The sequence below is a fragment of the Mobula hypostoma genome, chromosome 25 (genome assembly GCF_963921235.1).
Source record: "Mobula hypostoma chromosome 25, sMobHyp1.1, whole genome shotgun sequence".
Classification (NCBI taxonomy): Eukaryota; Metazoa; Chordata; class Chondrichthyes; order Myliobatiformes; family Myliobatidae; genus Mobula; species Mobula hypostoma.
This window is the reverse complement of record NC_086121.1, coordinates 40430469-40456028: the sequence shown is the minus strand read 5'-3', so window position 1 is coordinate 40456028 and position 25560 is coordinate 40430469. Positions and strand designations below refer to the sequence as shown.

Here is a 25560-nt window from a genome sequence, read left to right as displayed (position 1 = left end):
AGTAAACCACAAAGATTGGGTAGTTTGATGAGGGTAAATAAGAATTAATAAATTTGAAAGAGTACAGAAATTTACACGGATGTTGTCAGGATTTGAGGACCTGAGTTAAAGGGAAAGGTTGAATAGGTCAAGACTTTATTCCTTGGAACTCCTATTGGAATGTAGGAGAAAGAGGGGAGATTTGGTAATGATATACAAAATTATGAGGGTTATAGATTAGGGTTAATGCAAGCAGATTTTTTTCCACTGAGGTTGAGTGAAAATGGAATTAGAGGTCATAGGATAAGGGTGAAAGATGAAGCATTTTTGCGGAACTTAAGGGGGGTACTTCTTCACTCAGAGGGTGGTACAAGCTGCCTCTGGAAGTGGTGAACGCAGGCTTGAATGTAACGTTTAAGAGAAGCTTGGATAAGTACGTGGATAGGAAAAGAATGGAAGACTCAGGTGTGGGTCGATGAAACTAGGCAGAACAACAGGTCGGCATGGACTCGATGAGCCGAAAGGACTGTTTCTGTGCATCTGTGCCCGATGATTCCACCTGTGAATTTTAATATTTTTGCTTTTTATTAACTGTGCTTACAGGCACTCAATACTGAATCAATTTATTAAGCTACAAATTGAACAAAGCATCACCTCAGAACTAGGACTCTTTAGCCATAGTAACTTGGCCAGGTCATCTCCAGCTGTATTGTTCACTGCGTGTTCAAACACTTCAACTTTCTGCATCAGGGTGAGGTGATCGTAGTCTGGAGCCATCTGTTAAAAAGAAACAAAATATTCAATAATGTCAGTGAGGACTGATTTTTCCTGCTTAAAGATGGGTGGAAAGGAAGGGGGAACTGGAGAGCACAGGAAAGATCTGGCAAAAGAAAAAAAATAACAGCTACAGCATATTTACAAAAGGCAATTTCTCTCCACTACAAACTTATGAATTAGATTCATTTAATGCACTTTGAAATAGACTAATCTCTCACCTGGTGGTGTAGGACCAGCTGCTATGATTGATACTGACAAAAATATCATTGGAACAGATAAAAACAGATGCCAATATTCTCAAATTCATGGAAAATCACTAGCTCCTTCCTTTACACTTCCTACAAACCTAGATTTTGTTTACTAACACACCAATTTTGCTTCACACTACCTCACCTTGTCATTTAGTATCACCAATCCTATCAGAAATGTTCACTTTTGTCCTTTCCTCGTCTCCTCGACCTTCTCTGCATCTCAAAAGTGAACCTCCCACCTCCAACTTTTTACAGTGTTCATTAAAAGTTATCATCCTGAATTGACAACTCTGTTTCTCTCTGTAATTCCTGAATCACCGGCTACTTCTAATTTTTCTCCTGATTTCAGATTTCTGGCAGCTACTGCATTTGACTGCTGAGACTTACACGGCAAAAGAATTTTGTGGATACTGAACAGAACACAGGATTTGGACATCTATTATCTTTTAAATACAGCAAAACACAGCTTTCAAAATTCTGTAGTATGTAAATAAATAGTTAAATGTACCTGGTTCCTACATTCACAACATAATGAGTTGAAGAACCAGAATGCATATCCTGATTTCCAATCATCTCTTAAGCTTTAGCTACTGACTGATATATTCATTTGCTGGTGTATATTTCATCAGACAATTTATCATATGCAAAGGCTGTCATGTTAAGTGTATTTCAATGTTTGAGGTGTTTGTTAGCTTTATTGCTAATCACAAGTGGGCACTGTACTCCAAATCCTCATGGGCTGATGTCCTTTAACTAGAACTGTAAAAAGTTCAGATTTTTAGTTCTGAAATGGAAAAAATGCTCAGAGAAGAGGAATTACGTGACAAAAGGGAGATGGCTTGAAGCAAAAGATGGATTTACTTAAGTTATAGGGAAAGGCTGAATAGATTAGGACTTTATTAGGCACATGTATATAACTACGGAGCCTAAGACATTTGCACAGAACTGTCGTAATTTTATGGAACGCACTATACTGTTGCCACAAAAAAAAATCATGACATGTGAGTGATGATAAACCGGATACTGATTTGGGTCTCTATATTGTGGACTGAGAGTGGGAAGGAGGCAGGGAGAGAAGAATCACACTTGGGAAAAGGGGAAGGGGGAAAGGCGGGAGTGGGAAGCAACAGAGACACATTCTATAATGATCAATAAACCATACGTTTGGAAACAAATGACCTTGCCTGGTGTCTTAGGGCTGGGCATGGTTGCATCCATGCCAACCCCCGGCACTCCCTCTCTGCCACCTGAACCACATCCCTTCCATGGTGCTCCACTCTTGCCTTTGCTCTCATCAAACCTACGTACTCGTTCTCTGCTCCACATTGACAATAAATATACAGTATATGTGTGTGAGCCTAGGACTTCTGCACAGCACTGTATACAAAATTATGAGGAGTATAGGTAGGGTGAATGCATGCAAGCATTTTCTCCTCAGGTTGACTGAGTTTCTTGACTCAGAGGGTGATGTGAGTGTGGAACAAGCTGCCAGTGGAAGTGGAGGAGACGAGTTCAATTTAAGAGGAGTTTGGATAGCTGCTTAATTGAGAAGGTTATGGAGGGCTATGATCTGGGCACAGGTAGATGGGACGATGCAGTAGATCAGGTCCACATGGACTAGATGGGCTGAAGGGACTTTTCCTGTGCAGTAGTACTCAATGACTCCATAACCACTGGACGCGTAAATGGGAATGAGTGCTTATCAAGGATACGGAAGCACTGATTGAGTGCATTTTGTCAATGCCAATCACAGCAGCATACCCTGCGACTGTCACTTGAAACAAATCAAAAATTCATAACATCATATCTATCTGTGTTTGGTAGTATTACTTTACCTCATGGCCCACTATTGGTCCAGGGAGAAATTTAAGTTTTTTTTGGAAGGAGCAAATAAAATTATTATGCAGCTGATAAGAAAGAAAATATGCATATTAAATAGACTATCAGAATCACGTACCCTCAGCATGATGCGGTGCTCAATGTTTAGCAGAATCTTTTTCTTCTCACGGTAGTCTCGAATGAGCGCGTGTAGGGTATCACAATGAGGGACCCAGCCAATTAGACCAGAGTTTGTGGACAGAGGGATGACAGCATACCTTTGAATACTTAAGAAAGAAATCAAGAATATTTCAATGAAACATCTAAACCCACTCTTTTTTCCAAAAAGAGCATTTATTTAAAAAAGAACTATACGGTATTAATCAGAATAAGGTTTAATATCACCAGCATATGTTGTGCAATTTGTTAACTTAGCAGCAGCAGTACAATGCAATGCATGATAATACAGAAAAAGGTAAATAAGTATGTATATGTATATTAAATAGCTAAACTAAAAATAGTGCAAAGAAGTGAGGTGGTACTGATGGGTTCAATGTCCATCGATACTCCCAGCTCCAAGTGTAAGGCTGGTGCAGCATTTGCAATTGGTATTCTGTTTAAAATACATTGATTTTCTGTTATAAATAGCAATATTCAACCTTTTACTGCCAATTTTGTTGCATCTTTGAACATTTTTAACACAGTAAACCATCAATGTGAAATATTCAATTTTATTTAAAATATTTAACACCACCTCAGACAGCATTTCTTTCTGTCTCTCTTGCTTGGTTTGTAGTAATTTTAGTATGCTTATTTAGTCACACAAGTCATACACAACTTCTGTTAATTAAATTTTTGTTAATATTTGTTATGTTTGCAATTTACTGTGCTGCTGTTGCAAAAAGCTAACTTTCATGGCATTTATGCAGTGTACTAATGCCTATGGCTATAAAGCTGAAATGGCGACATAAGAGACTGCCGATGCTATAATCTGGACCAACAAATTATCTGCTCCAAAAACTCAGCAGGACAAGCAGTACCTGTGGGAAGAAAAGAATTAGCTACATTTTGGGTTGAAACTCTGCATCAAGATTGAACTCGAATAAATATCTATTTCCATTTGTGTCTTCTATAATGTTAATTAGATTCCAATGTCATAATTACAGTGTAATACAGAGGAGACAGCCAGCTCAAGCACATAGCTTTACCACTACAGTAGAGACCCTGTCATTGGTCAAGCACAAACAACTATTAGCCCTGTTATGCAGTGAACAAAATTGACCTGAAATTAGCATCTCAAGAAGAGTTCCTTAAGGCAGAACAGAATCACAGAATTTCTGACAATTGGCAAACACCTCAGTCAAATCCCTCATTAATCTGAGTGACAGTGTCACAAGAGGAACGGCTCCCAAATTCCTGCAACCCAATCTGCTCTGAAGTTACAATTCAAAATAATTTACTTTTTGACACAGTAGAAATTCTGAGCACTCCTGAATCTCATAATTTGCATATTTAAGTACTATTCATCATACATATTTCAGCTGTTAATATCCTATAGATTCCGCAAGTTACAAGCCAATAAATTTCTCAAATTGGTAAAATAACTAACTGATAGATAGTACTGTACCAACAAGCTCTTGTTAGCATCCTTCTCTTGTTTTGGTCTGTCTGGTGACCTTGGATCTCAGGTTTGCACTGAAACACTGTACAAGGGGAGTTAGGCTTTCAAGGTCTGTGTTCAGCTTGGGTGGCAGCACTACATCTGCACACTATCTCTGACAGCTTATCTTCTTCACTCTTGCTCACTGCACTTCCACAGCACCACAAAAAAATAGGAGGAAACCTTGCAATGATCACTTCCTCTAAGGTGTTATCGGCAAACAACAGATTGGGTACAGCCAGAGAGTAAGGCAGCCTCTGTATTAGTTTCCATTCCACCCTGACACAAGCCCTAAAAAATAATTTGCTTCATGATTCAGCCAGCTCCTCACTTCCTTGACAGCTTCATTAAACAGTAGTATTGTAATTCAACAGCATGAAAGACTGGCAGTAGGAGGGTACTTACTAATGAGTAATCCTTTGGGCAACATACATCAAAGTTGCTGGTGAACGCAGCAGGCCAAGCAGCATCTATAGGAAGAGGCGCAGTCGACGTTTCAGGCCGAGACCCTTCTCCTGAAACGTCGACTGCGCCTCTTCCTATAGATGCTGCTTGGCCTGCTGCGTTCACCAGCAACTTTGATGTATGTTGCTTGAATTTTCAGCATCTGCAGAATTCCTGTTGTTTGCGTTTAAATCCTTTGGGTGAGCTTGATCTAACCTAAAGGATTTACACTTCATGGGTTTCTCAGGGCTGCATGTAGCCTACAAATGTTAGTGTTACCTCTCTCCACCTGGGCTCCATCAGCCTTCATTTATTACCCATTTGTGCCTGTCTCTCAACTTCAATCTCCCAAACTGCCTTGATCTGCCACTTGTCCTTCCCTCTGTATCACCACTCTTTATACCAGCTATCCCTTCTCTCCACTCTCAGCCCCGAGGCAGGGTTTTGACTGAAACTTCACCAGTCTCTTTCCTTTCACAGATGCTGCTCAGTCTACTGAGTTCCTCCAGCAGATTGGTTGTCGCTCCAGAGCCCAGCATCTGCTGTCTCTTACTCTTGATTCTCCTCTGAAAGGAGGCCCCAGATGCTGATGGACGACACTGGACAGCTGCTGTTTATGACTCTGAAGCTACGTCCACACTACGCCAGATAATTTTGAAAACAAAGCTTTTTCTCTTCGTTTTGACCCTCTGTCCACACTGAAACGGTGTTTTCAGCCCCCGAAAACGGAGATTTTCAGAAATGGTCTCCAGAGTGAATAAATCTGAAAACGCCTAATATCCGTTGCAGTGTATACGGGGTAACTGGAGCTTTTTAAAACCGCTGTCATGACGTGCCGGATCAGATGGCGGTAGCATGGCATTTCATTGTTTTATTTTTATTACTTTATTGTCGCCAAACAATTGATACTAGAGCGTACAAACATCACAGCGATATTTGATTCTGCGCTTCGCAGAACCTAACAATTTCAGAACAGATAGCAACAAGACTGAAGCCAGAAGAGTTAGAAATGTACTCACCAAATACTTTGACCCATAGCTTATTGAATAAATAAGTATACTCACTTTGCCCTGTTTTCTGTCCTTGCTTGTATGAAGGTAAGGACAGAAAACACCCTCCGCCACCTCCAGTTTAAATTCCATGCGGAATATTTTGGAGGATCAAGAACCAAGAGCAAAGGTGGTTTACCTATTTATGCAAGTACTTCTCTGACAATAGATGTGTAACAGCCTGATGTAACATTGTATGGAAATACAAGATAACACTGATGCAGACATGTTTTTATACATTTAACAAGGTACTTTATTAATGCAACAGAGATAGTCAGTTTTTCAATGTTCACTGTTAGCCGGGTGATACTGTCCATGAACTCCCTGTCCGTTGCCTCCATACGCTACAGTATTTGTTTTTTTTTAGTTTTAAGTCCTCCTGCGCAACAGCCAACAGCAATTGCTTTTAACTTTTTCTACTCTGTAACTGGACAAACGTGCACCAAGTATACCGTTTCCTCTTCGCTTGTTTTCTGTGTGTCCTGCGCATGCCCAGTAGGAAGAGATTCGCCCAAATATCCGTCTAATGTGGACAGAGATATTTTGAAAAATGCTTAGTGTTGACACCTGTCGTTCTTATTTGAAACCGGCATTTTCAAAATTATCCGGTGTAGTGTAGACGTAGCCTGAGAGGTTGGATCCATCTTGCTACCACTTCATTAATTCTGTAATGCAGTAGAGGTGTTATCTCACAGACCATCCCCTGGTGCTGTCTGTGTGGGGTTAAGCATATGCTCCCTCTGACTGCTTGAATATCTTCTGTTTGTTCTGGTAGATTTCCTCCCACATTCCAAAGATATATGGGTAGATAGTTTAACCAGTCAATGTAAATTACCCTGGTGTGCAGGAGGGTTGTAGAATCTGAATAAGAATGTGTGGACAATAAAAACAATGGGAGTGATGAAGGATGTGTAAATGACTGGTTGATGACTTTGTAGAGTGAAGGGCCTGTTACCGTATGACTGAAAAACAACTGTTCTGATGTTAATTAATTTACATACAAAATAATCAGAATGGCTGAAATGAAAGGAAAACCATAAACTATGGGTATGCCCACACTACGCCGGATAATTTTGAAAACACCAGTTTCGAGTAAAAACGACAGGCGTCCACACTAAGCGTTTTTCAAAATATCTCTGTCCACATTAGACGGATATTTGGGCAAATCTCCTCCTACTGGGCACGCGCAGGACACACAGAAAACAAGCGAAGAGGAAGCGATATACTTAGTGCGCGTTTGTCCAGTTACAGAGTAGAAAAACTTAAAAGGAATTGCTGTTGGCTCTCATGCAGGAGGACTTAAAACTAAAAAAAAACAAATACTGGAGCGTATGGAGGCAACCGACAGGGAGTTCATGGACAGTATGACCCGGCTGATGACGAACATTGAAAAACTGACTAACTCTGTTGCATTAATAAAGCACTTTGTTAAATGTATCAAACATTTAAAAAATAGTCAAAAAAGCTCACTTTACAATTTAACTCTCACGCCGTTCACACCGACTGCGCGTTATAACAGCCGTACGGCAGTGCTTGCGCAGTACAAAGCAGAAGCAGAAAAAGTGTTGTTGTGGAGGTGTTGTCATGACAGCGTTTTTAAATCTCTCCGGTTACCCCGTACACACTACAACAGATATTTGGCGTTTTCAGATTTATTCACTCTGGAGAACGTTTCTGAAAATCTCCATTTTCGGGGGCTGAAAACGCCGTCTCAGTGTGGACAGGAGGTCAAAACGAAGAGAAAAGGCTTCATTTTCAAAATTATCCGGTGTAGTGGGACGTAGCCTAAATGAGTTTAGCCTGATGGCCTCCATGATGAATTTGGCCAAAGGGCCTGTTCCCATACTGAATGATTCTATCAGTTTTACTATGAATACTTATTTTTGATAAATCAAACACTATAATACCTTAGGTTCTTCCGCAGAGAGGCAGGATCATTGGCGAGCAAGGTATTCACCAATCCAAAAAGCTGCATCACCCTCTCGTCCTGACGCAGGTCTTCGTGGCCCTTTAGTAAGAACATGAATTCGTGGCCATTACTTCCTAAAGAGAAACAGATAAAATTTCATTAAGTTTGATACAGGAATGAAAGAAAACAGCCACAAAGATTCATCACGTTCCAAGAGCATGGGGAACTCAACCTGCTGAGAAAAGGCAAAATGTTCATTCTGCTGAGTTTTGCAATGTGGTAATAAAGCAACATTTCCGGCTGGCTGCTTGTTAATTTAGATGGTATAATATTGTTCATGTTTAATTACCAGAAAAATTCATTAGCAGCTACAATACTTACGTTATTCCCCTTCCTTTTAATCTCAAGATTCCGAAGCTTGGCAACTGGGCCAAACTGGTAGCCCAGGTGAGGCAACATGAAGCAGTGAAGAGATCAATGATTAATATATTAGTAGGATCGGCCATGACTGCCTGAAAGGGGCAAAGTCAGAGATCATGGTGGAAGAGAAAGTTGCAATAGGATTGAGGGGAGTCATGCATTTCAGCAATCTTCATCACACACAGACTGGGAGATCTCATCCCCCAGTTCGGGGTGGGGGGGGTGGGGGGGGGGGGATTTCCCAAGCACAGGCACATCGGCAATCAAAATCCCAAATTCTTCACCCTTGATTGTTTGAAATCTAATGCTGCTTTATGTGTAGTGTTCTGGGGTTGCGCACACCTTTTCTTATTTCCTATCCCGCTTAAGTCATAATCAGTTCTCATCTTCTTTTTGCATACTCAAAAAGGTACATACCACCTAATTTGCTTTGTAAATATTCTAACCGATAAAGAAATAGAGGAGGCAATTAAAAAATAAATGGCAGCTTGGAAAGCATTTTGGTCTTACCCATGATGGTTAACTTCCTTGGTCGCTGCTTAGAGGTTATAACCTGAAGGGAAGGAGCTATTGATTGAATCCGGATGATTGGCTGGTTTGGATCATAGGTGCCTGGTACAGCCAATTCTAAATCACGGCACATTAGCAGCTTAGGTGATACATACTGGAGTTCAAGTGAGGTGAGCTGGAAAGAAATACCAAATGCAGATTATTTCAATAATTAATAATATAATTAACCATGAGCAATGAATCATTTTACCGTAATGACCTATTGTGCAAGCATTCTCCAGTTTAAGACTGGTGAATATCAACAACTTCTAGCTGGAGGCCAATAAAACAAGGTAAACAACTAAATACTTTGCTAATTACTTTTTTTCTGACAAATAATAATCACAAGCAATAGTCAGTAACATGGAGGCAATTCAATGAGGTAGAACCAAGATGAGGCAAGATAGCAGGCTGTCGCCTAGAGTGATGCAGACCCGAGTTTCTATTGATTTAGCACCGGGGCAAATCGGTAAGGTCAGGTACAGGTCAAATCAAGGTGGTGGGGACCAGGCCCCAGAGCATATCGAGGTAACTGAACCCAATGTTTAGGTGGCAGTTAGGTGCTGCACCAGATCGAAGAGCTCAGGGTGTTGGGGCCCAAGGTGAGGGTCAGGCCAGTTCAGCTTGCTGACCCGCTTTGCACTTAACTATGGGTCCATGGATAAACTCTCTTTGTGGACTTCAGTTCAGAACATTATTTGCATGCATCATTTGCTTTTTGTTCTCTGCACATTGGGTGTTTGATGGTCTTCCCCTTTTAATGGGCTCTTTTGGGTTTCTTTGTCTTGTGGCTGCTTGTTAGGAGATGAATCTCAAGGTTGTATAAAGTATACATACTTTGATAATAAATGTACTTTGAACTTTTAAAGAACCTAAAATAATATTTGATTGTAGCATTTACTGATTCTTCTGAGGTCTGAAATGTCTTGCAACAAAATATAAAAAATGCTATATTAGAATCTTTGGTTTTAATTGAAGCAAGTGATATCAACAGACAGGATTCATTCACACTTGTTTATCCCCTTGAGTCAAACTTACAATTTCAGGACCAGATGGGCATAGACCAGATAGACAGTGACATCCAATAATGGTCCGCTATAAAATTTCAATACAATATTCCTTCCAACATCACAGTTCAATTTCTGTGATGCTGGGAAAAATAATGTTGTGAATATGAAATGGAAATGTGACTTTGCTGGAATCATGGACTGATTTTATTGACAAAGACGTTGATGAAAGGTAAATTCTGCACTGAGCAATCACAAAGTTACCACACTTCAGAATTTGGCTTTGAAAATTCAGCCTATGAAACATGCAACAGAAGATTGGGCGGAGAGTGGGAGGGATCCTACTGAATGTTAAAAGGCCTCAACAGAGTGGATGAGTGGATGTGGAGAGAACGCTTCCTGTGGTGGGGGAGTGTAGGACCAGAGGACACAGCCTCAGAATAGAGGGATGTCTATTTAGAACGTGGATGACGAGGAATTTATTGAGCCAGAGAGTGGTGAATCTGTGGTATTTGTTGCTATAGGCAGCTGTGAAGACCAAGTCATTAGGTATATTTAACAGAGAGGTTGCTTGATTCTTGATTAGTCAGTGCACAAAGGGATAACGGGGAGAAGGTAGCTGGAAATTTGGGCTGAGGGGGAAATAGATCAGCTTTGATGAAATGGTACAGCAGACTTGATGGGCCATATGGCCTAATTCTGCTCGTATACAGTACTGAATGGTCTTATGCAGTTACATTTAAAAAGTGCTTAGACCAGTGACCGATCTGGACATCGGAAATTTGGGGAGGAGAGTCTTCAATCAGGCCGAGTGCCTGAGGATGAAGGCAGCAGCAGGTTGTAACAGCAAAAGAGCTTTCACCAGTGGTCAATCCAGACATCAGAAGTTTCGAGAGGAGAGGATTTCAATCAGGTCCACGGCCCAAGCTTCAAAGCAGATTGTGGCAGCAAAAAAAAGCTTTGACCAGCGAGTAATCAGCGTTTGGAATTGAATAGTAACAGCAAGTTAAAGGAAGGTGGGAGTAAGTGCAGTGGCCATCGTCAGAGTGGTGATCTTGAGCCTTTAGCACTTCGAGGCTTCAGTCAGAGAAAGCAAAGGAAAGAAAAGCTCACCGTTATTTTTTCCCTTCTCTTCTTTATATCTGCTCAGCTAAGGCAATAGAGGTGTTAGGCAGGATAGTGAAATGCTCCTCTTGCGGGATGTGGGAAGGCAGGGAGATCTCCAGGGAGACTACAACTGCGAGAAGTGCATCCAGCAGCAGCTTCTAACAAACCAAGTTAAAGAGTTGGAGCTGGAACTGGATGAACTCCAGGCAGATGGAAATCAGAGTGCCAGAAGAGTTAGTGGAGAGGCTGTGGAAGCAGATGTTGGTAGGACGTCAGACAAAGTTAGGAATCTAAAGGTTGAGCATGGTGCGACTAGTGTCCAGAGCTGCTTATACTTCAATGCAAGAAGTAATGTAGGAAAACGGACAATAGTCCTGAAGATAAGGTAGCTGGTTTAGCAAGGAGAGGCTGATGATAGGGCAAAATTGTAGTCAACAGGATGAGTTGCAACGTAAAAGGTAGACAAAATCGAAAAGGGTGAATACAGCACTGAAGGTGCTGTATTTGAATGCATGTAGTGTATGGAATACAATAGATGAACTTGCAGCACAGTTGTGGATTGGCAAGTATGAAGTTGAAGGCATCACTGAATCATGGCTGAAAGATTATAGCTGGGAGCTTAATGTCCAAGGATACACATTGTATTGAAAAGATAGGCCAGAAGGCAGAGGGAGTGGCGTTGCACTGTTGGCAAAAAATTAAATCAAATCATTAGAAAGAGGTGACAAAGGGTCGAAAAGTTTTGAAGAACTGCAAGGTAAAAAGACCCTGAAGTGAGTTGTAGACAAACCCCCAAATAGTAGTCAGGATGTGCCCTACAAATTACAACAGGAGATAGAAAATGGATGACAAAAGGGCAATGTTACAATAGTCATGTGGGACTTCGATATGCAGGTAGATTGGGAAAATCAGGTTGGTACTGGATTACACCCTGGGCATTGTAGTGCATACGGGGTAACCGGAGGTTTTTAAAAACCTGTTGACCCTTTCATTGGTGAAGAGACTATGGCTGTAGGAAATGTTTCCAGGGTGACCCCTCTGTGGGAGTGGGGAAGATGCTGGTGGGGCCACCCACGGGTCTGTGTGTCCGTATGTGTAGCTATTGTAGTGGCTGTGAGGCTGGTATTGTGGCGGTGAAAAGTACTGGGGGGGAGCCATCATATTCCTCATCATTGCAAATCCCTCTGCAACAGAGTTGGACAGTTTTTCAATGTTTGTTGTCAGCCGGGTCATACTGTCTGTGAACTCCCTGCCGGTTGTCTCCATACACTCCAGTATTTGCTTTTTTAGTTTTAAGTCCTCCTGCGCGAGAGCCAACAGCTATCCATCGTTTGGCAATTTCCTTTTAAGTTTTTCTAGTCTGTAACTGGACAAACGCGCGCTAAGTATACCGTTTCCTCTTCGCTTGTTTTCTATAGATGTGTCCTGCGCATGCCTGGTAGGAGGAGATTCGCCCAAATACCTGTTTCAATGTGGATGGAGGTATTTTCAAAATCGCCTGGTGTGAATGCCTATCATTTTTACGTGAAACCGGTGTTTTCAAAATTATCTGGTCTAGTGTGGACGTAGCCTTGGATGTATCAGTGGGGTAAACGGAAGTACACAGACATGAGAGAGGAGCTGGCCAGAACTGATTGGAAAAGAATACTGGCAGGGACAACAGCTGGAATTTCTGGAAGCAATTTGGAAGGCACAGGATGTATATATCCCAAAGAGGAAGAAGTATTCTGAAGGAAAGATGACACAACCCTGACGAATAAGAGGAGTCAAAGCCAACATAAAAGCCAAAGAGAGGGCACATAATAGAGCAAAATTACTGGGAAGTTAGAGATTTGGGAAGCTTTTTAAAACCAACAGAAGGCAACGAAAAAAGTCATTAAGAAGGTAAAGATGGAATATGAAAGAAAGCTATTCAATAATATTAAAGAGGATACCAAAAGTTTCTTTGGATACATAACGTGTAAGAGAGGCAAGAGTGGATATTGGACTGCTGGAAAACGATGCTCGAGAGCTAGTAATGGAGGACAACGAAATGGCAAATGAACTGAATAAGCATTTTGCATCAGTCTTCACTGTGGAAGACACTAGAGGAATGGTGGAAGTTCCAGGTGTCAGGGGTCATGAAGTGTGTGAAGTTACCATTTCTAGAGAGAAGGTTATTGGGAAACGGTAAGGTCTGAAGGTAGATAAGTCACCTGGACCAGATGGTGCACATCCCAGAGTTCTGAAAGAGGTAGCCGAAGAGATCGTATTCAACTCTTCAAGAAGGAAGAGAGGCAGAAGAAAGGAAACTATAGGCCAGTTAGTTTGACCACAGTGGATGTTGAAGTCAACGAAAAAGGCACATGATAAAATAGGCTGTACTCAGCATGGTTTCCTCAAGGGAAAATTTAAATACTGCAAAATATTAGTTTGCAATTGCTTGCTATGTATGGTACTTCTTAAGTATACGTTCTTCCTGAATGAGTAATCATTCTGAAGAGTAAATACTGTTTAATGTGCACAGGCATTCATCAAATATCACTAGTACAACTGTGTTCATGAGCAATGCTTTATACCAAAACACAAAGGTAGTACTGGCAATGTCCGGAAACCAGAACACACCTGGGGCAGCTGCTTTGAAATCCGTCGGAACACGTGATAGTAAAGGTCCCAAGCTTGGGTGAGGTCCTTTACATTTCCCGATCTCATGTACTTTCTACACCATTCCTGAGCCTCCATCAAGTCCCTGCCGTATGCCTGTCAAAAGATAACTTTATCAGTTTGTTAAGCTGCCTCCTCCTCAAACTCTACCAAACATTGATGATTTACCAAAGTGGATGATTTCATTCACAACACCGCCTCAGATCCAAATAGCTGCTTCAGATGTACAAAATTAGAGTTTTATATCTACGGAGATAGTTCAAGATGGGAAAGAATGCCACAGATTTTCCTTGAAAATGTTAAAAAATTCAATGCTGAAATAATCATCGATTTGCAGTGGATACGGCGATACTATTGCTGACAAGTGAAATGGAAACCTGTACTATTGACAGCCATTGTTCAGCATGTTGAAATATATTTAAAGAAGGAGAGAACAGCACATCATTCACTGTTAAGTGAAAAGCAAAACTGAACATAGGTGCTTGAAATCTGAGATAAACAGAGAAAAGATTATAAGTACTTTGGATGTCAGTCAGCATCTAAAGCGTAAGAAACAAGAGAGCTAGCATTTCAGCTTCGTAATTTCATTCACTGAATCAACTCACAACATTCTTGAAAAACAAAGACTAGAGCTGCAGGAGATCTGAAGTAAAGGCAGAAAATGTTGGAAACATTTAGTAAGGCAGGTCACATCGACCGAGAGAAAAACAGACTTAATGTTTCAGGTTAATATCCTTTCTTCAAACTTTAACACACATGTATCAAACAAATTGTATAATTTAATTTTATTATACAATTCTTCCAAGTCATGCACAGACTGTATCCCAATAATTTAAAGTGAATGAACACATACTTTTTTAAAAACAAAGTAAACATATAATCCACTAGGTGGCAGGTTACCCTGGCTAAATGTGAAGACGTTGTTCCCTGGCTCGAGTCAGATTCGGATTTGTGCAATGCACATTGTTTGTATTTACAACCAACACTGAAGGACGTAGTGGGGCAGCCTGCAACCGTCACTACACATTCCGATGTCAACATAGAATGCCCACAATGTTCAGCAGAACAACATAAGCAATAGCCAAACACAAGGCCCACCACAAATCCATCCCCACTCACACACACAGGCCTCCAAACCCAGGTCAGGTTGCCTCCAGGCCTCTAATCCCTGACCTGGACACACAGGCATCATGCCTCTGAGCTCCGGAGAAGCCGACACAGAGGATTCAACCTTTGGAACTCATTGTCTAGACTTAATGACTTCTGTCTTTGACCTTCAGGCTTCAATCTCAAGATTCGCTGATCTTTGTATTCACTGACCACCAGATTCAACTTTTAGCTTCACTGACCTCTGGATATCGACTCCAGGACTCAATGATCATGGGATTTTGACCTTTGGACCTCGACCTCTGAATCCACACAGATCTTCAACTTGGGACTTACCAAAGAATGGATCGCCAGTCTCCTTCTTCAATGCCTTCCTTCTGAGATTGTTCACCTTTGACAGTAGAGATTTTGACCTGGACTCCAAACACCAGCTCCTGTCCCTGACTCTTTATTTATTGCCCCCAACCTCTAACTCTCCCTTATCCTTGACCCTAAACACTAACCTAACACTTAACTACTTGTTCTGTCCCCAAACCCATCATACAAATCTAAAAAAAACTCATTCTGAGCCACAACCTCGATGGACATGCTGACAGGAAGCAGATCTTCCTTGCTTTAGAAACAAACTGTGGTACTTGTATCCCAATTGCACCCAGCCTCCCAACTTGCACGTACTTCCACTATTTTTTTTCAAGATTTAAAAAAAGTCTTATGCGATTTGTTTATAGGAAGTACACTTACTATTTTAAGAGGTTTAAGAGGTTAAAGTATGAAATTATTTAATGGTTTATGAAAAAAACATGTAACTGAATTGGAGAAGCTGTTTGATAAAATACATTACACAAAATGCAGAATGATTTTTTTCAAAAGAATGGAGGAAGTAATGGTCAAGATTTATACTTCACCCCGCAGAACACAACTCCACACAATCCAACACCTATACTGCAATGTTGATGTTCAGAGAATTTTGAGCAGAACAAACTCCAGTGCAGATTACTTCACAAATTAGGCTTGTTACGGTTTGCTCAGTACCTGGTTGAAGGAGGTTTCCTTGAGAGTTTGAGGCCCCCGTTCCATCATGGCATGCAGAGGCTCCAGAACCGCAAACATTCCTTTAACATTTCTCTCTCCAAAGTAAAGTCTCGATGCTTCCTCCAAGCCCTCATGCCACATTTCATGCCACAAGATGGCAACTCGAATCAGTTCCTCACTCACCTGAAATATAGCAAAGTATAAAAGAGATGGTCATGTTATACAGATACAATGAGCAGGAGTCATATTCCAAACCAGTAAGGTAATGTCTTTTGGAGAAATGTATGATTTTAGCCTTTGACATTTTTTTTTACAGTATCTTTGCACAGAAACCAGGGACGTCACAAAAATACAAGAACATAAGAATTAGAACAGCAGAAGGCCATGGCCCTTGAACTTCCTTTGCCACATATCCACTTCATGGGTGATCTTCTACCACAACACTGTCTTCCTACATTATCCCCAAATTATTCCAGGTAAAAAGAAACTCAACAGATTTATCAAGGCCTGCAAAAAGAAAATGTATCTCGTCTTAAACAGCCTTTCTCTTCTCATGTAGCAAACCCAGTATCCCTGGGACCCACATATTGAATCTCCATTACACTCTTGTTATGACAAGTATATCTTTTTCTAGGTAAAGAGATCAAACTGTAGACAATACTCCAGATGTACGTAGCCTCACCAAAGCTCAACTTAACTGCAATAAAATACATCACATTATTGAGCATTAGTTTCCCTGAAGGACTTAGCATGAAATTCAAAAATATTTAGGACATTACTGACTATCAAATATCAGGAACCTTCCCCGGTAGCCATTTCCAGACAATTCATTTTCTTGTACAATTAATATTATCATTCTGTCAATTTCAGACATGAACTTAACTTTGTTTTCCTAATCCCAGATTTATGGAGTATTGTAAGCAGGTTGTCAATTCACAGTATTTTAGTTTTATATATAGGGGAATCCGACTGAATTCTCTACCAGCATTCTTTCAAATGTATAATAAAAACTTAAATAAGCCTTTTTGTTTTGCTAGGAACTTGGGATATTGCTGAAAATATACAGATCCTCTTCAGATTATGAACAGTTAACCTGTGAACACCTCGTACATCTGAGCGGCCACTTGGTAGACTGGTTAGCATTTCTGGTGGGGTGTTGCCACGTGCCTTCACCCCGACCACCCAAGTTCTGCAACAATCCAAGGTGGGTTGAGGTAAGTAGAGCTGGAAGCACAGAGTAGACTCACTTCTTCACTCACTGAGTCGATGAGACTGGTTGATGGCTATTCTTCCTGTACCTGCTTGCTCTCTGATCACTACCGCTTCAGTGATTCTCTCCAATACACTGTTCTTGTTCATTTTTGATTTATAAACAGTTCAGATTATGAACAATTTTCAGGAAATGCAACCCTGGGCAATGCCTTTATCTCAGTAAATGACAAATCATTGGTAGTGGGCAACACTATGGCCATATCAGCCAGCTCAGTGGAACACAAGACTTGATATACAGTACAAATGTTTCCAGGCTTTATAGAAAAGTTCAATCACAACAATAGTAAATTTAAGATACCAGAGCCATGAAGACACTACAGAAAGAATCAAGACACTGTTGCTGACAAAGATTCTAAGCTGAAATGGTGTACAATATGTTGTTTCGTGCACAAAGACCATTCTTTTTGCTTTGGCGTGCTCCTTTTAGATTTAGAGACAGAACTGGAACAGGTTTTTCCGATTTGGGGAAATAAGTTAATCAAACATAAACAGATTTTCACTCTGAAATACTGCTCGTTAAAATGCAGGATTTGCTCACCATCATGGCCTGTTGCACTAGTGTGTTGCTGTGCTCACACATATTCTTCAGGATCTTGTTAGCAGCACTATGTCGAGCTGGTGTAGTGGATTTGGAAGCGACGGTAAGTGGGTAAATTAATGCCTGTAATTTTAAAAGAACACATCAATAAAGGGAACAAATCAAAATGTAGAAAGAAAATTATAACCTTCCACATAATATGATACATACTAGAAATGGCACAGAATGACTCTCATGCGCTTTGGTCACAATCAAAGCAAATGATAATAGAAGGAACTTCGCTTTTTGAAAAGTTACTGAGAGTGCAATTGATTGACTCTGAATAGCAGACATTATGCTTTTTGTTTGATGCATCCGTCACTTCTTCAAGTGTACTTTTTCATCTGCACAAACACTTGATCAAAGCTAATGCTATATATAAAGCAGATGAATTATATACAAACAAACTATACTGAGTTTTATTGCAGATGTATTATATTCCATTGCATTGTTAAGAAACATTAATTTTTAAAAATAGCATTTGTTGCCAGACAAATTGAATGCACTATTTGTAGACATAAACTGGCATCTAAACTTTGCAACTGTTGTTTGGAAAGTAAAGGAAGTAACTGTCGCATTGATTACCTGGGGGTGGTATCTACCAATGTCAGTTAAAAGCTGATGGATAAGTCGCCCCACTAATGCACGCGGAGTGTCAATCCTCGCAATGAGTTGGGGAATTACCTATAAAAAGTCACCAAGTTAAAACAAATAAATAAGGTAAATAGATTTGTAACTTCACTGCAAACATTTCTCTTCTTCACCCTTGTCCACCTATAATTCCCTCTTTGGAAGTTGCTGTCTCCTACTTGGATACAGCTAGAGAGTGCAAGCATTCAATGTAACCTGGTAACATCAGAAATGAGAGCATATCCTCAACCAAAACTCATGAGAGCACCTTCCAGCAAAATAATTAATACAAAGGATTAAACACAAAACCTTACTTGGTTCAAACTTGGTGCAGGTCAAAAATTCCATAGCTGTGCTACTGGCAAATACTCATAAAGATCATGTTTACTAATACTAAACACTGGTCACCTCCCCAACCAGAAAAAAAATTCATAAGTCTGGACTTTCCCCATACTGCATGTTGTCAGGTATCATCTTTCACTCCAGGTACCCATATCCCTGCATGTCTTCTTTTACTGAGATCATGTTGTGTAGCTAAAAGACAGTAGTATGTATAGTTGCACATAATGAAAAGGTGAATAGAAAATAAGCAGATTAAAAAATTACAACTTAAACATATTTGCTTCTTCAACAGACCAAGCAGACACAAATGCTGGATTGCAGGTTGTACAAAGTGGATGGTATGCTGACATTTCCAAAGGACATTCATTCTTATCATTCATGTGTTAATGGATCTACCAAGCCTTTGTAACATTTTAATTCACTCCATGAACTATACCCTCCAATATAGTAAATAGTTATTTTTATCGATGCACATTCTGATGAAAGCACTGACCAACCATAAGCAGCTTGTGTACCTGAAGCCAGGTGTCAATCTGAATAGTTTTGATTCCTTCAACCAGAGCTTCATTCACATCAGGCCAGTGTCCGTAATCAAACCACAGCGTTAGAACTCTATACGAAGGAAAAGATATTAAAGTGTCATTATCAGAACTTATCATCAGAAACAATTAAAGGGCCAATTCCTGGAAGGTGTTTTTTTGACCAGCACAAGCACAAACACAACATTGAATGGTGTTCCTCTGCAATCTATATCATAAATGTTCTACTATTCTACAATAGTTTGTTAGGAAGAGGCGCTACATCATATTAGTGACAGCCACTGAATTTTAAGTTCAAATCCAGTTGACTTGAAAAATGAAAATTTTCTCTGCTGACTAACTGTGATGTCCTTGCACAAATAAATACAGGAAATATCAGAATCCAGAAACTGCTGGATATGGCTTTATACTGCAAAACTTAACAGACTGGCTTATGTCACACTGAAGACCACAGAAGGCATCACAGAAGGAGACATGGATCCATTGCTGCAATAATTAATCACAAACCAACCTTATGGAAGTATTTTAAAATATTTACTGAGTAAATAATCTCAAATCTGTCATGAGCTCCACATTTGTTTATGAGTAAACAGTAAGTTCTTGTCATTTGGTTAACTTTATATTCATACCACCACTATTTACCTCAATTATATAACCTTCATCATTCCCAAGACATACTGTGCCTGTTTCATTTTTGTCCCCATTGAAACAGAAAGGTTAACAGAAAATCTGAAAGATTTGCTCAAATATATGAAGGAAAATTAATAAGAAAAGCTTCTTTCCCCGTTTTGTGAGGCATGTTGGGCATGGGGTAAGGGCATAGGGGAGGCAGATTAAATTTAAGGTAAGTAAACATAATAACATTAATAAGTGTACCAATCAAATACCTTCCTTTGTTTTTGAATTTTTGAGCAATTGTCCTTGTGGAAAAGGATGTTCAGGCCTTGACAAGTATGCTTTATTTGTGATTGCAGACACATATCAATGTGATTGGCTGTTACTAATTGAATTCAGTGAAAATTAGGAATAGGCAATAAATCCGAGTCTGGATAGAAGCATCCATGTTCCTTAATTAAGAATACTGTATCTGAAAGACTATGATTAAAAAAACTAAAGTAAGCAAGAAATCAGATTGTCTTTTTTTATAGTTTTCAACTAAGGTCACTATTGATCATAAACTAAAGGCAAAGGAAGGAATGTATTTGATTTTACACTTATGAATCATCCTCACATGAAAACATGACATTCAAATCAAATATAGCTTTATCCTCTGAAGATTTCTCCACTCATTACAATGACAACAAAGCATCAGTCTTTAATTCCCTCTTCTGAAGCTGCCTTCTCCTACTGTGATACAGCTAGTGAAGACAAAGATCCAGTGTTAACCCAGTAACATCAGAAATTTGTTTAAGGAAATTATCCAGTGATTTTTAATAATGCAGGGTGCATGAGCAGCAAAAACATATTAAGAATTCTGACTTTGAAATTTTTTTTACTACGGAAAATTTTGTTTATAAATGCCTCATGTTATATTTGGAAAATAGGTGAACTGTTCTTAACTGAACTACTGAGAGAACTCACTAGATGTCATCCTTATAAAAATGAGCGTTATAAGCATTCAAATACAATAGAAAGCAGAAAAAAAGTTCAAAGCAAACTTATTATCAAAGTACATATTTGTCACCAGATACAACCCTGAGATTTGTTTTCTTGCGGGCATACTCAGTAAATTCAAGAACAATAACAGAATCAATGAAAGACCGCACCCAACAGGGCACACAAACAACCAATGTGATAAAGATAACAAACTGTGCAAACACAAAAGAAATAATAATAATAAATAAGTAATAAGTATCAAGAACATGCGATGAAGAATCCTTAAAAGTGGGTCCACAGATTGTGGGAACAGTTCAATGATAGGGCAAGTGAAGTTGAGTGAAGTTATCCCCACTGGTTCAAGAGCCTGACGGTTGAGGGGTAATAACTGTTCCTGAACCTGGTGGTGCGAGTCCTGAGGCTCCTGTAGTTTCTTTCTGATGGCAGCAGAGAGAAGAGAGCATGACCTGTGTTGGTGGGGGTCCTTGATGATGGATGCTGCTTTCCTCCGACAGCATTCAAGCTGAAACAAGTGACTATTCTAAATTTCACCTAAAGGGCAGAATACTGGAATTTCAAAGTATAAGCAAAATCTCTGATACAAGGCTCTACTATAGAATGCCTCCAGCCTAGATACCCAAAGCTCTCAAATTATCCTCATTCAGGAATATTCCTGAGCCTGGTTTGGCTTGAAGGTTTCATAGTATTTTTCCAACTCCAGCATGTGATCAGCTCTGAAAATTCCAGCGAATGCCATCTGGAAGCAGAACATCCTCAAACAAACAGGGAGCATATGCATATGTGGTGCCAGCACACCTGTGAACATACTAAAAAATAATCAACTTCAGGATTGCATTTCTAATCTTTGCAGCCATTTTCCGATAGAGAAATAAAAGAATTCTTGTAAATGTTTTGCTGAGGCTTTATTTGCAAGATGTGGTCAAGCTGTTTCTACTTAAACAAAATTTGTTTCAGGAACTGACACCTTGGAATGGTTTCTATCAGGGGTACAGGAAACAACTGTAAGATATGGGCAAATCACTTCTGAGAACAAAGGGGCTTCTGTGGGAAAAACAGATTTCCAATTGCACTATTATTGCAAATGAATTATGAAGATTTCCTATGGCTGCAAATGACGGCAATTCAGAATTCAGAAGCTCACTTGTAAATCAGATGCTTTCATTTCACAGTGAACTTCATTAAGTTTGCTATTAAACAGCAGTCCCAACATTCACTCTCCATTTTACAACTGTGAATCTTACCAATGATAAGATCCGTAGCAATCTTTTGGTACCTTGCCGATTATTTTAAAAGTATTTTTGTGTGACTGGACGTTTACTGCTATGGTAATTATATGGGCTGTATACGCCTGGTGCTGTGTACTGTGTTTTGCACCTTCGCTCTGGAGAGACGTTGTTTTGTTTGGCTTTATTCACAGGTGTTCATGTATGGTTGCATGACAGTTAAATTTGAACTTGATCAGCTTGTGATCTTATCTAGTCAGTAACCTACACATTACTGAGTCTTCAGGAAAGGGAATACCAGACATAGCCAGTGCCCATGTTTATTTGTAGTCCATGCGATGACTAAACAGAGAACAGGAGAAACTTGTTTACATTCCTTTTAACCTTTGTGGCCCTGAGAGGATGCAACTACCGTTGTGTTTACTCTCCAATTCAGTTTGAGTCTCAGATCACAGGTCAGAGCCGGAGTCTTAACGATTGGGATAAGACCATCAGAGAAAACCAGAAGTGTCTCCTTTCAGTTACCTTAGTCATGTTCATTGACCATGAGCAACTTGCTGTTGAATAATTGTGCAGCTCTCACAAATATTAAATAAATTAAAATACTGAAACAAGAGTGGAATATCAATACTGGTTAAAAGCTGAGGTTTTGCTTTTAAAGCCTGTGATTATTTCTAATTACACTAATTACTTCTGCAAATCATTGTAAAAATCTTTTAACAGGATTTCTGCTTCTTCTTACCTGAGTGTATCCTGCAGGTTGTTGCCTCTTGAGAGAGCAATGGAGCGGAAGAAGCCTTGAACAGCAGGCACTGTGTACAGCAGCAATGTCTTTGATAGTTCCTATACAAATGTACAGAAAATATTTACCATAAAACCGTAAGACAAAATGTGACCATTGAACCCATCACGTCTGCTCCTCACAGTACAATAAAGATCAGTTAATAGACATAAGTATCTCCACAGGGGTAAACAAGATGCCATGTTGCTGTGTAAACAATTTTATTTAAATTCTATTCTCTTTAATATTTTTCAATGCTCTCAAAAGATGGAAAGGACTATTTAAAAATCAGAAGCGAAACTTCAACTGCAAAGTAAAAGAAGTTATTGATCTCATATTCCCTTGTACAATAAGACTCCAACTATTTACGGAGACACAGTGCAGAATAGGCTCTTCCAGCCCTTCAAGCCACGTCATCCAGCAGTCCCACAAAGTAATCCTAGCCTAAGCAAAGGACAATTTTCCAAGACCAATTAACCAAATAGATAAATAAAGACTCCAACTATTTGGAAAATCTGATGGTTCAGCAAGTTACGTTTACCATGCTCTCTTTCAGCTCACTGGGACCTCTGTTCTCGCACTCTTGTTAAATACACTGGGTTTATTGGATCTTTCATCAGAGAGTACAACTTCTAAAAACAGTGAATTGGAAGGAATAGGAGTAACAACCAATAGCTCGGAAAATCTGTCTGGTATCAAATTCCTGAGCATACTGGATTATCAACATTTGCTAAGAACAGCCAGCAAGGAACTACATCTTTAACTGAGCCAATGGGTTAGATCACCAAATCTGTTCTCCGGGATTGGTCTTGCATCTGGATACTCTGTCAGAACAATGGAGCAGTTTTACCAGCACAAGCTTGCAATCCAGTGCCACATTGCTTGGAGTTTTGTCAGTCAGGCAGATATCCACCTGCTAAGTTGGAACAGTGCACATATTGCAGCTTTCTCATAGCACCAGAGACGGAGGTAGTGTCTGGGACCAATGCTATCTGCATGTTCTTCCTCTGACCAGTTGGGTTTCCCCCACACTGCGACAACTTGCCAGTTGTTCGGTTGAGTGGTTGCTCTAAACGACCTGTACTGGAGATACCTGAGAGGAGAATGAGGGGGTACGCATGGGCATATGAGAAAGGATAATTCCTGAGCAATGTGGGGAAACAGGATTAATGAGGTTGCTATAGGAACCAGTGTAGACACCATGAGTCAGATAACCTCCCTTTTTGTTAGAACATTGAACAGCACAGGACAGGCAGTTCAGCCGATGCTGTAATGAACTAATTAAGCTAATAACACCTGAACCAATCTACCTACACGTGGTCCCTATCCCCTCCCCACACTCTGTATATTCATGTGCCTTTTTACAAGCCTTGCAGAATGCACTAGCCAAAATTCTTCCCCCAACTCAGGAACAGCTACAGCTTTAATGATTTGAAGCATGCTAAGAATATAATGATCATAATATAACTTCACATTGCTCTATGCAGGTACAGAATAGGTGCTGCATTTTTAATATAATAGGTGATGCATCAAAATGATAATATATTCTGTGGAGTGTTTGGAGTTATGTTAATGATACTGCAAAGCTACATTTAGAAGTAGCTCTCCTTTCCAAAATCTGGTTGTCTTACTCATTTCTTTTTGTACGGCTTGTACAATGATGTTATGCTGTAGTATTATGGAAAATGCACTTACTGGAAATTTAAAGCATAGGGACAGGCTTCTCTGTACTAACCATGATGTCAATTTAACCTAAGAACATCTGCTTTCACATGATTCTCAATTCTATATTGTCCATTCCCTGATTGTTCATGAATCTTAAATGATACTATCATATCTGCTTCAACCACCACCGTGGTATTAAATTTCAGGCACCGACCACTCTCTGAATAAAACAATTTGCCTTGGGTCTCGGCCTGAAACGTCGACTGCACCTCTTCCTAGAGATGCTGCCTGGCCTGCTGCGTTCACCAGCAACTTTTATGTGTGTTGCTTGAATTTCCAGCATCTGCAGAATTCCTGTTGTTTGCCTTGCACATCTCTTTTAAACTCCCTCCCCGACGTTAATTATGCCATCTAGTTTTTGACATTTCCAACCTGAGGAAAAACCTTCTTCTATCAGGTTGTCCCTCAGCCTCTGATGCTGCAGAGAAACAATCAAAGTTTGTCCAGCCCCTCTTTATAGCTACTACTCTCTAATCCAGGCAACATCCTGGTGAACCTCTTCTGTTCTCTCTCCAAAGCTTCCATTTCCTTCCTCTAATGCAGCAACTAGAACTGCAGACGATACTCCAAATGTGGCCCAACCAAAGTTGACTTTTTAACTTTTACACGCAATGCCCTGACCAAAAAGGGCAAGTGTGTAGCACACCTTCTGTGTCACCCTATCTATTGCTGCTTTCAGGGACTTACACTCTGTACCTATGTTTGTCAGGGTCCTACCATTTACTGTAATGAATGAGTTCCACTTACAGAGACATCCATAAATTAGTTTTGTCCATAAATTGGAAAATATACATAAAATCACTCAATATTGTAAACTCAGCAGGCCAGGCAGCATCTATGGAAAAAAGGACAGCTGACATTTTGGGTTGAAACCCTTCGGCAAGACTTCGGCAACCTGTGCTGCCAAAGTGTTTCAGCCTGAAACGTTGATTTATTTATTATTTATTTTTTTTTTACCATAGATGCTACCTGGCCTGCTGAGTTCCTCCAGCATTTTGTGTGTGCTGCTCGGATTTCCAACATCTCAGATTTGCTCTTGTTTGTGATATTGTAAACGTCCACCATATTGCTGCAAATTGAAATTGGAATTGGGATATTCTCG

The 25560-nt window shown here is 40.0% G+C and overlaps 1 protein-coding gene across 3 annotated transcripts in view; it reads right to left on the bottom strand.

The window, feature by feature from the left end:
* The window catches only part of mtor (mechanistic target of rapamycin kinase), a 343897-nt gene that overhangs the window by 21683 nt on the left and 296654 nt on the right, over positions 1–25560 (bottom strand). For all 3 annotated transcript variants that reach the window (XM_063033405.1, XM_063033407.1, XM_063033406.1), the window contains 10 exons: positions 22695–22795; positions 19089–19185; positions 18187–18285; positions 17563–17685; positions 15753–15935; positions 13575–13709; positions 8818–8992; positions 7886–8021; positions 2965–3112; positions 634–756 (listed from right to left, as the gene is read on the bottom strand). In XM_063033405.1, the coding sequence (XP_062889475.1) occupies positions 634–756; positions 2965–3112; positions 7886–8021; positions 8818–8992; positions 13575–13709; positions 15753–15935; positions 17563–17685; positions 18187–18285; positions 19089–19185; positions 22695–22795 (1320 nt within the window). The remainder of the gene's footprint in view (positions 1–633; positions 757–2964; positions 3113–7885; positions 8022–8817; positions 8993–13574; positions 13710–15752; positions 15936–17562; positions 17686–18186; positions 18286–19088; positions 19186–22694; positions 22796–25560) is intronic.